The 18,391-nt window shown below is 35.9% G+C and overlaps 1 protein-coding gene across 28 annotated transcripts in view; it reads left to right on the forward strand.

The window, feature by feature from the left end:
* MYCBP2 (MYC binding protein 2) overlaps positions 1–18,391 on the forward strand; it is a 200,650-nt gene that overhangs the window by 146,320 nt on the left and 35,939 nt on the right. For 13 of the 28 annotated variants that reach the window (XM_055802981.1, XM_055802964.1, XM_055802966.1 and 10 more), the window contains 3 exons: positions 2,452–2,577; positions 5,836–6,021; positions 15,781–17,424. In XM_055802981.1, the coding sequence (XP_055658956.1) occupies positions 2,452–2,577; positions 5,836–6,021; positions 15,781–17,424 (1,956 nt within the window). The remainder of the gene's footprint in view (positions 1–2,451; positions 2,578–5,835; positions 6,022–15,780; positions 17,425–18,391) is intronic. The other 15 variants (XM_055802968.1, XM_055802973.1, XM_055802970.1 and 12 more) reach the window with 4 other exon arrangements.

The following is an 18,391-nucleotide window of genomic DNA, read 5'->3' on the forward strand; positions in this document are numbered from 1 at the left end:
ATATTTCCTTAAAAGATGAGGCAGGGAATAATCTGTCGGTATTTATATTTCTGGAGGGGATCATCTACCCAGCCTCCCTGTCGGTGCAGATTCAGCTAGATCAGGTTGCTCAGGCCCTTTGTCTTCTATCTCCAGCCTTTCTGGACAACCTGTACCAGTATTTGACTCACCTTCATGGTGAAAAATTTTCCTAATACCTAATCACAGTTTCCGATGCTGCAACTTGTTTGTTGCCTCTTTCCTGAACCCTTCAATTAAGTAGTCAAAGGGAGCAATAAGATTTCAGCGTTCTCTTTTTAATACTAAACAAACCCAGATCTCTCAGCCTCTCTTTAGATGATGTGTGCCCTGCTGCCCTGACAGTCATGGTGGCCTCTGCTGAACTCATTTCAGTCTGTCTTCTGGTGGGGGGAGTCTGAAAGTAGACTCAGCGTCCCAGCTGTCCAGTGTGTCCCTCTTGTCTTTCCAATGTTCAGTAAAAATTACTATGGATCTTCATTAGCATGATTTTGTTACGAGTGTGCTCAGAGAGAAACATTTAAGGTCCATCTGTTGATAGTAACATTTTGGTAGACTTTCCTAGAGGGTGGTTAACTCACTTGAAGATTTAGTTTCTTCAAGCCTTCTTTTTTTTTTTTTTTTTTTTTTTTCCCCAACATATATATCTCTGTTTTCTGAATAAAACGGGACATTTTCAATTTATAATCTTCCCACTCCATTTATGGGATCTAATGCTTCCATCTTCCAAAGATCTCTTCATGAAAAACTTCTGCCTCAGCAGTCAAATTCTGCTTGTGTTCTTAGGTGATACTTATTGGCAGCCTCTTATTTGCTCATCATAACAGACTCTTTGCCCTTTTTCTGGTTTTGGCATTTTATTTCTGAAAACTGTTCCACACCTAGACACACATAATTAGCATCATGTTACCATATTAAAACAAAGTAATTCCTTGCTAATACATAAGTATCTCTTACAGCCTGTTGGTTTTTGGCTTTGAGGTATAAAACGTTCTGTGAAGAATGGGAATAACTAATGGTTTTTCATAAAATGCATAAATTGTGGGGGAAGAAAAGTTTATTTAATACTTAGCACAGTATTAATATTTTTTTTTGTCATAGATCCTCCATTTTTAGTTATTTCTGATAATGTCAAATTCTGAGGTGCTTGAAGAGCCCAAGTAGCTTCTAGAAACCAAGTATTTGTGCTTTGGAACAGTACCTTACTTTTAAAAACAGGCGGATTTGATAATAGGGTTGTTAACTTCATCATTTTCTATCCTAATATGAGGCTATTTGCTTTTTCAGTAGAAAATAATTTCGCTGAAATAATAGGGTTTTATCCATAAATAATACCATCTTCCAGATTACTTTTGTAATTTCATTATTTAATAAAATGATAATGAAATTTTAAAAAAGAAGTAGGATTTCTGTCGGAGACAAAAGTCATACTGAATGCTCAAGTCTGTAGACAGGTATCCAGATACTTTAGCTGAAACGCTATAGCAAGATCTAGAATTGCCTCTAATTGAGAAAATTCTAGATCCTTCCTTTTTTAAACCAAGTTTAAATTACCAGCCTTCTCCCCGATATATATATTTTTTTTAAAGTTGAATATGTGTGTTATGTAAAAGTTTGTACTATGTGGTTTTGGTCTGAAATGCAATTTTTTAAAAAAATGCCTCTTAGAACAGTTGGGGGTTTTGTTTTTTTTACTTGAATCCACATTAAGTTTAGCATGTTTACAGGACAAAAAGTTGTCTGAGGTGCCAACTTGAGCGTTTAACCTGCATTTGGGAGATTTCTTGTGAATATTTTGTTATAGATAATCACTTCAAACTATTTCTGACCACATTAAGTCTGTCTCTCATTTGTCTTGGCTCTTGTGTTGCTATGGATGTTCTGAAAGACCCCAGGTTGAGTTTTGTTGGAGATTTTTTTAGTATCATACAGAAAGCAAAACTGTAGTACTCAGTAACAGATATGAATAAATCTGTCAGGTGAAAAAATATCTTATGTCCTGTGAACTATTAGCGGGTAGCCAGGGTTAAAAGTTTATTGGGTCTGAGTTTGCCACAGAAAACTATCCTTTCTCTACCACGCTTTGTCAAATGAATGTAACAATAGCTGTCCAAAGAATAAATACTGAATGGTGCGATGCTAACTGAAAAATGAAATGTTAAGCCTGTTCCTAAGTGGCATATGACGGCAAAGCAGGCAGCAACTCAGTCAGACATAAAAACAGTCTGCATGGTATTAAGTCCTCCATCTTTATATTTTTAGAGCATGAGGTCTAAAGAAGAGAGACGTGCTTTTCTTTTTGAAGAGAATTGAGTGGAGTGGAAGAGTGCTCTCTGGAAAAAGAATATCGTTCTTTTGCCATGTGACTCATCTTTCCAATGTAAATTGGTTACTGAGGTGGTCTAATTCTGAAGTGATGTGTCTTTTTTACAGAGCAAGTCCTTCTAGATCAAAACGTTCAGACTCCTCCTCCAAGTCCTTTTTCAATACAAGCTTTCAGTAAGGGGACAAGCTGTAGTAACGGACAAGGGTTTGATTATGGCCTTGGAAATAACAAAGGTATGTTTTTACACTCACGTTTTAGAAACTGATATTTTTCTTAACTTTGCTTAAATTTTTATTACTCATTTCCTACTCTTTCAGGCACCATCAGACGTTCTCCAAAAGGTATAAGCAGTAGTGCAATGAATTGCAAGGTGTTTTACATGTAGTTAATGTTATAACTTTAATTTCACTCAGTCTAAGTACACTGTATAAAAAGGATCATTAGAGTTTTGTAAATTACAGCTGAGGCTTTCTATAGCGGTAGGCACAAAATTATAACGCAGGAATGAAAAATACGTACTTGTAAAATAAGGTATGAAAATTACTGGATTTAGAAAGCATGTGCTTCAAAATTATCAGAAACATTTGTAAACACTTCTGACGTATCTTGACATTTTTAAAGTGCCTTCAATGGAATAACAAGGTAAAAGATACCATTTGAGATTTTTAAGGTGTAAAACTGAAGTTACCTTTAAATCACATAGATACCAGTTACAAATGCTGGGAAATAAATAAAATCTGTTTAATTTTACTGACATAATAATTACAACCATGGTTTATTTCATTGGCCAGATGTAAATATATATAAGCCATCACAATAAACTCAAACTGGGTTGAATAGATCTAGAAGATTTAATAATAAAGAAGGGACTTTTGCTGAGGCAGATGTCCTTGAGAAATATTACTGAAGCAAGGAGCTCTGTGATTCTGCTCTGACATCACTATACTGTGTCCATGTCACTATAAACTTGGGTCTAAGGTGTGCTGTGTGTTTTTGACACCAGCATATATTCTTAGTGGTCTCCTAAATAAAATATCTTGTTTTACAGGAGAAGACACAGGGGGAAAAAATATTCCTAAATGTTCTACTCTGTTATTTTCATAACATGAAATAGTTTTATATCATTTCATAGTGTTTTACTGCAGAAAGAAGCAGTTCATACTTGTCCGTGCATTGCTACGGGAAACCCTTTTTTTGGACAAAGACTGGAAAAGTTGAAGTGTTTTCCTTTTGTTTTAATAGGGTCTTTTATACAGAACTGTTTTTCCCAGTTTAGTCATACTCATTTCAAAGTAATGGTTGAATTACAAAAGTGGAAGTGTTTAAGATGTTTGGCGTCTGAGGCAGTATTAAAGCTTGTCTCTTGTCAACTGTGTAATAGTGCAAAAGTATTATCTTTTTTTTTTCTGCAGAAGCATATTAGGAAAGGATTTATTTTTTTCCTGTGTTGTCCAAAGATAAAATCTTGGAGTTCAGTATGCTATATTAACAAGCATTCTAATTTTTCGAAGATATTGTGATTCTTTTTACTGTATTCTATCTTAAATATTTTCTGAGGTGTTATTTTTTATATTACAGTTACAGAAAGTTTGGAAGCTAGTCCTGGCATTGAATTCTGTATCATTTTATATCCATTATTGTCTTGACAATACCCTCAAACTGTGATGTTTAGTGTGAGCGAGCAGCTCATCTAGCTGACTTTATTCCTTGTGTGTACTGTAATTCCTTCAGAACTGCCCAAGAGTAGAGTTGTTGGCAACTATACTGAAATAATAATGATATTACTTTCCGAAAAACAGAATTCTTCAGCTGTATCGTTACTTCATATGTAGTCTTTTTGCATTCTCAGGTCTAAGAAACATTGAGTTTTGTGGAAAATAAAAAACTGAAGGCATAACCATGATCTCTTAGGGAAATTTCTGAATGAAGCAGTTCTTTTGGAGGTGCTTGTTTGTTAAAAGAAATTCTGTAGAGATGCACTAGCTTCAATGAAAATTCAGTCACTGTATATGAATGTTTCAAACTGCTGGTCAAATATAAAGACCTCTATGTAATAGGTCTGTGTTTACAGTATGACCTGTGAGGAAGAAGACATAACTCCCACAATCCTTCTGTTTGATTTATCTATGTCTTTTCTATTCCAGCTGTCTGCGTTGCAGGCAAGTCTTTAATATTCCTCATGAATAACCCTACCCACCTCCATATTTAATTATTGTGGGCAGATGACTTTCAACCTCTTCTCGGATGTTCTTCCATTTAAAATAATTATTTGGTTTAGGAAATAGGCCTGTCATATTTGAGAATAATAGTTGTTGTCAAACATGTCAATCACTTCTGGGTTATTAAGGTAGGAATGATTGCTGTCCAAGTACTGATTCTAGTATTTTTTAGTTATACTACTTCCAAAACAGTGGAATAAAATTGGTCTTTTTGATATGTGTAGATGATTATTTAGAAAGGTGTTCCAGGTGGTTTTAGGTATTTTTGTTTTCTGAATTTTGAAATCAAAATATCAAGAAAATAGGTGCAAATTTAAATTTTAGAATTCTTAGGTAATACAGGGTTCCATACACCCACTAGTCTTTCTGTAATTCCATGAAAAGATGATTGATAATCATCCAAAAATGTTGTAAATTCAGTGAGTTGTAAATACCATATTAGTTTCTGAGGGTTTCTAGAACGCTGTCAATGATACGAATTTGCAGAATAAAGTGTTGCTGTAGGATTTGTGTGGTGATGGTTCAAATCTGAGACTCAAACTCTTTGTGTCTCCCAGCTGATATTACTAAGTATACTTCAAATTATGACATGGTGTGATAAACTGTCTTCTTCCTGTAGGCTTCATGTATTTCTAATGCTCACACAGAATTTTTTGAGAATTGGCATTGAGAAATTAAAATTATTTTTAACTTGCTAGTTTTTTGAAGGCCTTCGTTTGCCTCACAACAAATTAATGTAGTTCTTCAGAAAACCAGTTCCAGTTCCAAAGTGGTACTTATTTTTTAAAAAAATTAACTTAAATCTGATCTTTAAAAACAGCATGACAGAATATTTTTGAAGATATTTGCAAAAACGAGCAAATATTTACCAAAGCCTTGGCACAGAAATACACTTGCCAAAGCCTAATTACATGTTATCTTTCCCTTCTCATCAGTTTTTCTAGTCTTTTTTTGCATGTTCTGTTGCATGTGTGGATTATTGTAAATGCTAGGGATTTCTGTTTTCTTTGGCTGCTCTTCATTTTTTAGCAAGGCGAATATAAATCTCTGTTTTGAAATGTTTTTAAAAATTGCAATAAAATATCCATGATCCTTAAAAACCCTGCTTGTACTTTTTAGTGATTTTATTGCCATGCATGCAGTGAGATTTTTATGTTTAGCCACAACCAGGGTTGTATGTGGCTAAATAAGATTTATGACCTTTTTCTGTTACCACCATTTAAACTTTGAGCACCATTTTACTCTGCCTTTCTGGAGAATGACAGGTTGTAGTTTTGACTGTTTTGCCCACTACAGGTGACCAACTGAGTGCCATACTGAATTCCATTCAGTCACGGCCAAATCTCCCAGCTCCTTCCATCTTTGATCAAGCTGCAAAACCTCCCTCTTCCCTAGTCCACAGTCCATTTGTGTTCGGACAGCCCCTTTCCTTCCAGCAGCCTCAGCCACAGCTTCAGAGTAAGTTTGTCAGCCTTACCTGCCTCATCAGTCCATTTTTCCAGCTTCAACATTGCTGTTCTCAGTTGCTTACCAGCTACTAATCATCCCTCAGTGCACCTCACTGGTTTTGTTTTTTTTAAGTTTTCCATGATTCAGAAGCATGTGAGATAATGGTCCTCAAGAAGTATACTTGTTCAACTTTAATTGCTGTATTGAAAATATTTTGCTTTCGTATGTGTTCTGCAGTGTAGAGAAGTTATTAAAGTGCATTTCCAATACTGTGTGCAACTCTAGGTTTATAATTAAGATAAATATTTTGTATGGTACAAAATGTTGATAATTCTTTTAACATCAAAAATAGACTGCAGTAAATTCATAGGTATTACAATTTCTGACCTCCTGAATTCCTGGTTCATCTCTCCTAACTTCAGGGATGTAGCTGGAAGGTGGGAACAACTTGGCACTGCTCATAAGAAAGGCTTTGGTACCAGTGTTTTGTTGGGTACTCGTAGGTTTGGCATGGATGTGAATGTTTGCACCTTGAGGTGAATAGCAGTTAACCTGGTTACTGATGGGAGGACAGGAAACTGTTTGGTTTTTCACTAGTGAGAAATCAAAGCTCAGTATTTATGATGGATAGCAGATATTGCAGTAAATTCTTCCTTATATACAGAACAGGTATGGCATGGGTCACAGGAATAGTCTTCTTTTGTCTCCCATACTGTCCTTCAGAAGTGCCTCAGTTCTTTCTTGTTGGGACCCTGTCAGTCAGTTCAGCCTCTATGTCTGTGCAGTCCTGGATCTATCCAGCTCAGCTTATTGACGTGACATTGCAATGCTTCATGTGAGAACTAGATTAAAATCTCTAATTCACTTTTGTAAAGACTATCAGAAATATTCTGACAGTGATCTTCTGTACTTATGCTGGATTTAAAACAACACCCTGAATGCAGAATATTCTAAAACCTACTCAGAAGAGAGGTGATTGCCAGTGGTACCAGTGGACTGTCAGTGAGAACTTGTCAATTGTATATTCTTTCCCATCAGTTTCAGTTTTCTTCTCTTGTTCAGAGCAGTAAAGTCAGTTTCTTATCCAATTTTGCATCAAAAATAACGCTAATTGTTTTATTTCAAATTTCAGATTATTTGTCTTTTAGTGTTTAGACGTATATTGTATGAAAAGAAAAGCTGTCAGCATTTTTTGTTGGCTGCCCAGGAAGATGTTGCTCAATGGATTTGCCTATCCAATGGATATAGGTAACTGTATTCAGTAAGCTGCATCCATGGTTTGTGTTTTATAACACAAACCTGATATATATCCCTGATTTAATAGCAAGCCTTTTTTGTCAGATAGGGGGGGCCATGGGTAGTCTACCAAATAAAGTAATAATGAAACTAGGAAAATTTTTTAAGTTTGTGTCTCATTTGGGATCTTAGCTTAGTACAAGATCTCAAACGATATGTTCTTTTGACCTTCCAGCAGGGCAAAAATCATCAGCCAGAACTGTTGCACTAACTGTGGTTTGATACAAGGACTTTCTTCCAAATTGTTTATTATCTAATACAGGATTTGATGCAGATAATATAAATTATGCATAAAGGATAGAAATAATAAGATTTTTGTTTTCACTGCCAAAGTTTTAGAATAATATGGAGGAAAGTTTCCTGTTTGAACTTCCTTAGTTTTTTGCAAATTTGTTAATTCTCCATTTACAAGTTCATCCAAATTCCAAATATTGTCAGGGAGGCCTGTAAGACTATATTCACATACTTGTTCATTTAATAGTCAAGGAAATTATGAAGGATATATGACTTTAGATTAAACATTTTGTTTTAAGCAGTTATTCTATTATTACTGTATTTCTTGAAACTTTAAATATTAGAAAGTAATGGATGACTTTGCAATATAATAATAATTAGAATAGTGAGCATATATGCAATAAAATTATTTAGACAGAAAAGTTTTATTTGGTTCAGATTCTGCTGTGTGACTTTTAATGCTTTCAATACTGATGCAGCTATAATAGAACTGTAACAGAAATGCTTTTTAAGTGTGCGATTTTCATTTGTTATTTCCAAAGAACTTCATAGCCTTCTGTTATCAAACATGTAATTCAAAGTTAAACATTTTAAACAACATATCCCAAGGCTTTGTGTGAAGTCACTTGGATTTTTTGCCCTAGGCAAGTTTACTTTTAGTTTCAAATTGTGTTCTGTCCTTAAGTGCTCCTTGAAGTTAGATCTAAATATTAAAATAAATGTTTATAGTCAATAACTGCTATATTAAAGGGACTAATGATAATCTAATAGTTGAAAGAAGTTGTGCCAGCCTAGATTTCCATGGCCTCAGAAGTTATATACCAAATACTGGTCTTGACTGAAAGTCTGCCTGCATAGTTTAGCCTACCACTTAAATTTTCTGTTCTTCCTAAGGACAGATACCTTTCCTCCTGAGGAGAAATTTTATTTGTAAGCATGATTGTGAGGAAAGTTAGGATCATTTGAATGTCCTCTAGAATTATTTCCTTAATTCAGATTTTTACAGTAGAAAGAAAAATGTTGGTCTGAGTATAAAACATACTCTGTGCCAGTGACCGTTTGTAGTTTTCCTTTAGAAGAGTTTGTAGCTTGCTGTTCTTTCTGAAGAATGGTTTCTGTGCTTGGGGTTTGGTTTGGTTTCCCAATACATTTAAGGAAGAGGTAAAGGGCTTGTCACAACCTTTTATCTTCCAGTACAGTGTCTGGTTATTTTTTTTGTGGAAATACTAGTTTTGGACAACCACTTCCTCAGATACAGTGCATGAAATAATAAGTAATGTCTCTGTTTTTCTTTTCACATCATAAACAGGTAAACTAACGAGAGTCTTGTAAAGAGAGAGGAACTGTGTTATTCAGTTTTGTGTTATTTGGTAGAACTCCATGAAGGGCTGCTTGTTCTGTTCTGCTTCATTCCTTTGCTAATTTACACACATGGTCACACAAGGGAAAAAAACAAACAAGCTTAAGATGCTCTTGTGATGTGTTTTAATTCCTTGTCAGTTCTTTATGCAGCTAAAAGTCAAAAAAACTAGAAGATATGGCATAACCTAACTGGAGTTCAGGAACAGCTGTATTGACCTGGAATCTTAGCAAGGATTTTTTTCCAGAAAGAGCACAAGTTTATATATATTTCTCCTTTGATTATTTCAACAAATCAATCTGTAATTGCTCCAGCCTGTCTATGCCAGCTTCTGAGAAGTTTGCAAAATCATCAGTAACAATTTGCTCAGGACTGCAACCTCCCATAGCTGCAAGATTATTAGTGGTTACTGGATTGATTTGGCTCTGAACTTTGTGAAGAGCACCAGTGACTCAGATTCCTTCTGGAAATCTGGCTATAGGTGAAGTGTGGAGGCCTAGAGGGTCAAGGAAGATCTTGTTTCCTTCAGCAGTGTGTATGGGGTCATAAAACTCCTCAGAGGCGACAAGTCAGGGAAATAGGATTTTGCCATGCTGTCCAGCATCAATTATCAGAATTTCAATTGGCTGTTGAACTCTCAACTTGGGGAAGGAAATGTGAGACCTTGCGGTCACCAGTGTTAGACCTTTATGCCATGTCTCCTCACATCTGAGTTGTTACTGCAAATGAGGAGTGGATTTATAGGCTGAAGAGGCTGTGGACCCTGCCTCATCTGTCACATTCTTCCTCTTCCACGGCAGCCCCGGCAGCTCACTGAGCTGCTGCGCAGCACGGCTACTGCTTCCTGACTCATCTCAGTCCAGCAGAAGCTGCAGTGGTGGGCTGCTGCTCCGTACCTTCACAGTGTCCTGACGGGCAGCTTCCTCGCCAGTCCAGCATGTGGTCCCACCGTATCTGATCAACCCCTACCATTCATGTTAGGAGTTTCTTGATACATCCCTTCAGTGCTGTGCTACCACTTCCTTTTTGGTTTTGGTCTCTTCCTTTCTAGGTGCTAGTTACAATGCATTTAGAACCACTGGCTTTGCCTGCAGTGCTTCTGTCCATGTTTCCTAAACTGTAGAGGGGATGCAAAAGACCAGCACACATATGGAGCACATAACTCGTCTTGGTAGTGTTTGAGTAAAATGAGCCAAGCACACTGATCTTTTCTGTATCATGCTGAAATGACTTAATTTTCATGTGAAGCAGCCAGAGAGTTTGGTTTAACTGCTTTTTCAGATGCTGAGTATTGCCAAAGCTTTGTTCCTGAAAACCTGAGCTAATAAGTTAAACAGTTTCATACCCTAGGCTTTACAGATTTGTTAATCAAAGAGCTATATGAAGCATACATTTGTCTAGATCAATCTAAAGCCATCCCTGGGGGACTGGTATAGTAAAGTTTGGAGGTAGAGCACAAGTAGTGTCACGCTTTATTTAAGAAATATATTCAGTGTATCATATCTTCAAAAATCATAGTTACAGATTATAAGATTATAGATTCATTTTTATTCACCTTTCTAGAACAGGAATGCTTTTTTCAGTTAATAAACTTAGTGGCTCAAGTGTTAGTGCTCCAAACGCTACCTGTTGGTCAAGTACACTGCTAATATTTTTCTAATGATACTGTGTTCCAGCTTTTACTTCCATTTGCTGACTCATTCCACTCCTATAACAGTACCTAGTACTTTTCTCCCTTTTTTATATTTAATATTCAAACATTTGTTGACTTCAGTATATTCTTTTACTCATGAAAAAAGAAAGAGTCCTTGTCCAACTGTCACTATGACATTTGGCATTTTCAGGATTGAAAAAAGATACATTGATTGCAGTGTTTCAGGAAATTCGGCTAACAGCCATATCATAGCTTCCACGCCAGTAACAGGGAGCTAAATTTTTGAAGAGTCATCCATTGCTTAGGTGAAGGGGCAAAAGCAGGGCAGTGATTTCCTTCATCATCATGCAAAAAAGCAGTGGCATTTCAGAAGAAACGTCAACTTATCTCCACTCTCCAGAGACATTTTACCAGTTTGTTGTAGAGTTTGTTTAAAAAAGACTGATGTGGACCAGTTGGTGGCATGTCATGCCTCCTGGATCGGTTTACCAGGGTTTCCGCAGAGGAAGCAGGCATAGCTGTTAGAAGACTACATCCTGCCATAAGAATTGAACCACTTCTTATGTCTCCATATTGTGTAGCTTTTCAAGCTGGAGCTATTTCCACATTGAAGGAAAGAGTGTGACTAAAGATACGCTGTCACATTCGAATGTTATGTGAGACAGACCTTGCCTACCTTGTATTTCAGGTCTTTGTAGCCTTTGAGGGTGATTCAAAGAGAAGGAATCCTGACAAAAAAGCTGGTCCCTGTGGCTGACCAGTTATCCTGGATAGGCATATATTGTTTTCCAAGGCAGCAAGGAGATTATGTGGGAAATGTATTCTCTTCGACCCACAGTCCCCTTGGAATGATTGAGTAGTAGTAAATTGTTCAACATAAACTATATTACAACATTATAAAATATAAGTATTCTTAGACATAGAATGAAAGAATGAAGTGTAAACGTGCATTCATGAAAGTGAGCTTAGAAAATATTTTAATTAATTATTCATAGAGTGGAATGCTAGTGTATCAAATTGATGTTTTTAGTATTGCCTCTACTGCTACTTTGTGCTCCTGACATGTCTTTCTGCATTTTACATTTGAAAATCAGTGAAGTGACATCCTGTTACTCAGAAGCTGTATAGTTAGTATTGGATCTCTACATTTGTAGGCATCAGAGTAGGTAATACTGTTCTTAAATCTGTGCTAATACTGGATTGAGAAAATAATAGCTTATTTTCTTGTTTTCAAGAATTAATTCAAACATGTGAACGCCTTTTCATTGTACAGTCTATAGAACTGTAGGTCATTGCATAAGGTTGGGGGTTTAGTATATTTATGTCTACAAGTTAGTAAATGTAGTACCAGACAAAAAGATGTCTTTAAAAGTGTAGGAATTGAAATCACTTATTTTCCATACACTTACCTTATCCCATTTGTGTGAAAGCATCTCTCTAAAACAGAGTATCTTCTAACATAAAAATTCTCTTTTAAATTGTTAATGCAGTACTAATTTGAGGTTTGTTTGGGTTTTCTTCTAAAGGAAGGAATAGGAAATTGAATTAGAAGTAAAAGCAACATTACAGGAAAGGAAAATGATAGATTTGAAACTTAAAGTCTCTGCTGTTACATCACTCCAAGTTTCATTTGGAGCTGTACCTCTAACAGATTTTATCTCATTAGACTCTACTGAAACTATCTTGGATTACATCAGAATTTAACTTCTTGTGGTTTTTTTCTTAAGGCAAAATTTTTTGAAGGGTTGATACACATTTGTTTTCATGTCTATACTGTTTGATAGAAACTCTTCTACTGCTGGTTATGTCTCTTGATAATATTGAGAAACTACAGTTCACATTACATATATAAGTCTTTCGAAACATTTCATTGTTGAGCTGCATTCAGATTTGAAAATAGATATTTTGATGTGTTTAATACATTTTTCTTCATTCTTCCCAGTGATCAGTGAGACTTTCCAACACAAACATCTAGATGTTCTCTATTTTTGTCAAAAGAACGTGAAAGTTGGTCATCTAGAAGACCATATTGCAGGTTTAAATAATTCATCTCTGAATTTACAGATTAAAAGTTAACATTTGAACATTTCAGTTCAAAACTAGATACTGCTGAGGTTTATACCATAAATCTCATTGGCTAGTCTACACATATTACATTCTTAGATCCTAGAAACTAATACTGAAATCACAGAACTTTTTTATTCTTTTAAAATTTAGAGCAGGGAAAACATTTGGAAGTAACTTTCTCATTTAAAACTAATGTAGGAGTCTAAACAATTAATTCAGAATACTTAACAAAGGAGATAACCTATCATTTGAAATGCTTGTTTTTATTTCTGCTGCTTTTTCCATTGAATCTGTGCTGCTTCTGTGCAACTGTTTTCCACTGTAGAAACTCCATCCTGCTGCCTTGCTTCTCGTGAGTGTATTTACAAAACTAGTGATGTAGCTGGGCCTGCCTCTGCTATTTCATCTCTCTCTCACAAACTGAAGGGTGGGTATGCATGCCAACATAGCAAGGTTATTCAGATTTTTACATTCAAAATGTGGGGGGGGCTTTTTTTCCTCCTTCCATTCATTTTCATTTCATTCACTTAATAAAATAATGTTTTGAAATTAAACATTCAAGTTTGGTATTTGTTGGGAGCTTAATATAGCCAATTCAGTGTTGCCTTCCTGAGTTGCAGCAACTTCATGGTATGCGATCTAGCTATCTCTTTCTGCTTCGTAAAGACAAAGGTGACTTAATCTAATCTCATAACCCTTGTTTTCAACCAACTAGGCAAATGAAATATAGAAGAAAGGAGAAAAAATGCAGGGGGGTGTGGTTTTAAAAATAAAGCAGTTTGCTATATGATTATGCAGTTTTTAATTTTGGGGAAATGTTTTTGTGCTGATATAGTCTAGAATGCTAATTAGGATTGTTTACCTGTATACGTACAAATCCAAACCTTTGTTTTTAAAAAATATAAAATATCTTTTATTGCTGGAAGCTACTGTTAAGCCATGCCTTTCATAAGCAGTTTTGTCCTAGAATGTTTTCCTGTTTGATATTCACGCATATACTTGAATTTGATACATTGCTGAACGGCTTGCAGCATCTTCTGTCCTCTAAGCAGACTATTGTTGTCTTTTTGCTTTTTTTTCCATTATGAGTAATTCTGGAAAAGGTTCTATCTAGAGCATTTTCTCATCTGGCAGACCTTAAATTCATCTTTTTATTTGTTTCTGGGAAAAGTGTGTATAAAGTAATTATGATTTACATTTCTGAATTCATATATCACAAATTAGAGATCTCAAAATAGATCATCAGTAGAACCGGTGAATAACTGAGCGGGCGTGAGCAAAATGCTTGGTCTGATATTTAAGAAAATGTTTGGTTTTTTCTTTCAGCAAGAACAATCATTTTATAAACCATGATGTACCATGCTATTTCTTAACTTTCCTCTTCCCCCACTCTTCCCCCCCCAAAAAATTACTATAGAACTTACAAGAAAAAATAAAGACAGATTAGACTGTCAGAATTTACTATAATGATGTTTGAGATGTTCTCATTATATTCTGCTGTTTACATTTGGCATATTGTTCCTGAATAAAGACAAAATATTTCTTCTCTGCCTGGAGAGGTATGAACTCCTACCATGTTTTATGTCCTGGGAAGCCAGGAGAGTACCCTAAACTTCAAGCTTGTTAAATATTCTGATATAGGTACCCTTCACTTTTTCCTGTTTGTTTTATTATAAGCTACTTAAATATGGAGGTAGCAAAAAAGTAAGAATTGTTTGTAACCTGAAGAAGCATCTGGGTTGCTAGACTTTGCTTAATTTTTTATTTGTGTGTGTGTTGTGAGAGGTAACAGTAGGAAAAACTGCTTGTATATATTTTCTAGCATAGGGATAAGGCTTTATGATTGAGAACTGGAAGAAATTGGTTCAGATCCCATCATGCAGGAGGAAGTAAACACAGATTTCCTACCTTCTAAGTAAATACAGAAGGTCTTGAATAAAAGATGACTGCCTGTCCTCTCTGTTCCCATTAGACATCAAGGTCCAAATTTGAAGATATTCTTTGATTAACCTAAACCTTATTTTTTAACAAATAAGTGTTTCCCAAAAAATGTGCCCAGATAGTAAAAATAACCTTTTCGTATCTAGAAAAGTAAAATAATCCAAAGTACTGTGACCTAATTCTACAAGCTTTACTAGAGAAACTCTACCATGTTTCACTAATGAACACCCATTCATATCAGGACGTAACTAATACGTTCAAGACTTTGCAGTGCTTTGCAATGCTTTGTGGAGAGAGTTACATTTAATTTGCAACAACTGCTGCATTGCTTATCTTATTTTTCAAAATAGAATTCTTCAAGAGAGAATGAGCGTTCACAGAATTGTTAGGATCAGATTGCTTTACTAAGCTACTTATTTGCATATACTTGTTTTGTATGCATTTATATTAAACTACCCATAGTTTTTATAGTTCTGTAGATTAATATATGTACAAAGTCACTGCGCACAGGAACAATAAATTAGTGCATCAAAATAAAAGGACATCATAGCTAAATCATCAACTCTGGTCTTAGTGACTGAAAAAGGTGGATGTTTTTTTTTAGTAGGTTGTGTTCTGGTAGGAGAACATTGACAGTCTGTGGTTTTAAAAAGGTAGATACCTCAGAATATTAACATGAATCATTTTAAGCATGTTTGTAAGCCTCTTACCCAATTTGTCTTATAGCTGTATTTACTTCCTACGTTTCCTGACTGTTGAGCATTAATGAAAATAGATCCGGTAACAGGCTTGATCTTTCTGCAAGTCTTTTTTTGCACTCAGACTGACACACATAGAGATAATAAATAAGTAATCCCTGGTTTCTGTTGCAACTGTGGTAAACTTAGTTAACTCCTGGCATTTTGCCCAAGGATGTAAATTGTGCTTCCTTTACTAGTGTTTTGTGGAAATAGTTAACTGTGCCTTTTGGTACCGCCACAGTAGTGTTTTCTCTGTGAATATTTCCTAACACTTGTTTGTATGTACCTTTGGGAGAAGAAATGTGTTGAAAATAATCTAGGGGGAAAAAAATCCCATTATATTTCCATTCATTTTGATGTGAACAGAAGCATGTGTTTGATTTTTGTCTTGTGTTCGGGTCTTTAATCCTTGTTTTGTACTATTAAAGGTATCACTGTCAAAATATAGTAATTTAATTATAAAATACACTAAACAGGTGACCGAATGAATTTCACAGGAGCTGCTAGACCGATTTCTCCAGCAGGAAAATCAGACATGTCATCAAAACACAGAGCTGACAGCAGGTCACCCAAGCTCGATGTGCGAATGAATAGAGCTGCTGCTGACCAGAAGAAACCTAGGAATACAGAAGGCTTGTCTGCCAGCGAGTCTCTTATGCTGAAATCAGATGCTGCAAAATTGCGGTCAGACTCTCACAGCAGATCTTTGTCTCCAAATCATAACACTTTGCAAACACTAAAATCTGATGGAAGAACAACTACTGGTCTGAGAGCTGAATCACCAGGGCCAGGAAACCGGTCATCTTCTCCAAAGACAAAGACACTTACAGCTGTTAGATCTGGTGCTAGTTCTCCACGATCCTCATCACCCCATGACAAAACTCTACCTCAGAAAGCTCCTTCCCCTGTAAAAACAAAGCTTGATCCTCCTCGAGAACGCTCCAAATCAGATTCTTACACATTAGATCCAGACACCCTTCGTAAAAAGAAAGTACCACTAACAGAACCCTTAAGGGGGAGGTCCACTTCACCCAAACCAAAAATCATTGCAAAAGATGGAAAACCTGTTACAGAAACTGAAAATAGAGCTCCTTCCCCTCATGTGGTACAAGAAAATCTTCACAGTGAGGTAGTTGAAGTATGTACTTCAAGTACTTTAAAGACTGACAGCATTACAGATAGCACCTGTGAAGACAACACAGAATTCAGAAGTCTGGATGATGGTTCTAATAAAGTTCATTTCAGCATAGGAAAAGCACCGCTGAAAGATGAGCAAGACATGAGAGCATCTCCAAAAGTGAGCCGTAAATGTGCTGGTAGGCACACAAGACCCAAAAAGGAAAAATCCAGCTTTCTTTTCAAAGGCGATGGCTCCAAGCCCGTAGAGCCTGCCAAGCAAGCAATGTCACCTTCCGTTGCAGAATGTGCTAGAGCTGTATTTGCTGCGTTTCTCTGGCATGAAGGAATAGTTCATGATGCTATGGCTTGTTCATCTTTTTTGAAGTTCAATCCAGAACTGTCCAAAGAGCACGCACCAATACGAAGCAGTCTTACTCAACAACCTGCAGAGGAAAAAGAAAACAAGTTGAAAAATAGACATTCGTTGGAAATATCATCTGCTCTTAACATGTTCAACATCTCACCTCATGGACCAGATATATCTAAAATGGGTAGCATAAATAAAAACAAAGTCCTCTCAATGTTAAAAGAACCACCTCTGCATGAAAAGTGTGAGGATGGAAAAACTGAAACTACCTCCTTTGAAACGTCAAGTCATCACACAACGAAATCCAAGTCTCCTCTTCCATTAACACTGCAGCACTTGGTAGCTTTTTGGGAAGATATTTCTTTAGCAACTATTAAAGCAGCTTCCCAAAACATGATTTTTCCAAGTCCTGGTTCTTGTGCAGTGTTAAAGAAGAAGGAAAGTGACAAAGATAACAAGAAAACCAAAAAAGAGAAAAAGAAAAAAGAAAAGGTTGAAACTAGGCCAAGGGGAAATCTTTTCGGTGAGATGGCCCAGCTTGCAGTGGGAGGACCTGAAAAAGATACCATCTGTGAGTTGTGTGGAGAATCCCATCCATATCCAGTGACTTACCACATGAGACAAGCTCATCCAGGTAAGATTACACATTTACCTACGTAATTCCCATGTCTATCTGTAAAATATATTGCACACACACGTTTTGGTACTAATTATTGTTATGAAAGTGTGTCAGGCTGTCTTGTCTAACATTTTAACACGGTTCAGTATGTAAGATAAATCAAAACTTATACATGCTAACTTATAAATTACATGGTTTTGTACGTAATTTTAGGTACTTACGGTCTAGGCTTTCAAAGATGCTGAATAAAGTTGTTTGAAAGAAGGCCAAAATAATGAGCTGACTTTACAGTAGACCTTCAGAAGCATGCCATTTGTTACGCTTTACGACTGGAAAGTGTGCTGAGAAAACTGGAAATAAAATAAAAAATATGAGATTGGTTAATTTGAGTTTCAATGTTGCCAAAAGTTTTCTGTTAGTATTCTACTGTGAATAGTAGAAAACTTTCATGTATCCACTGTGTCAGCACTGGGTATCAGTGACTTTTTTTTTTTTGGTTTAAAATGTATCTTTTAAAAGAAACTGTACAATCCAGTTCAAGTCTCTAGTCAATATGTACTTGCAAAATACAACCTGAGTCTGCTATTTTGTCTCTTTCTATGGGTGTCTGAATTTTTTTCAGGAGTTAGTTTATTTTAGGAAAACAAGGTAAATCAGTGCTAGCTAAGCATTACCTTAGCTAGTCAACTGAGCTCAAAAGGTACGTAAGTTGTACTTTTGTTAGCTAATCCCTTCTAAATCATTTTCTACAATTTAGCTAGTAAAAAGTAGCCTTATTAAAGACAAAAATACTTCTGTCTTTTCTAGCTTGTAAATATCACTAATTATTTTGGCAGTTAAGAGAAGTTCAGGCTGATGTATGTGCTTATTTTAGCACTGTATGCAAAGTTAAAGCAAAATTAAGGAGCCTTATTATTCAGCAATTATCGGTGCCTTGAATCTTTCCAAGAAACAGTAATTGGCAAAGGAATGCACTTTGTTT

This window comes from Falco peregrinus, chromosome 4 (assembly GCF_023634155.1).
Source record: "Falco peregrinus isolate bFalPer1 chromosome 4, bFalPer1.pri, whole genome shotgun sequence".
Taxonomy (NCBI): domain Eukaryota; kingdom Metazoa; phylum Chordata; class Aves; order Falconiformes; family Falconidae; genus Falco; species Falco peregrinus.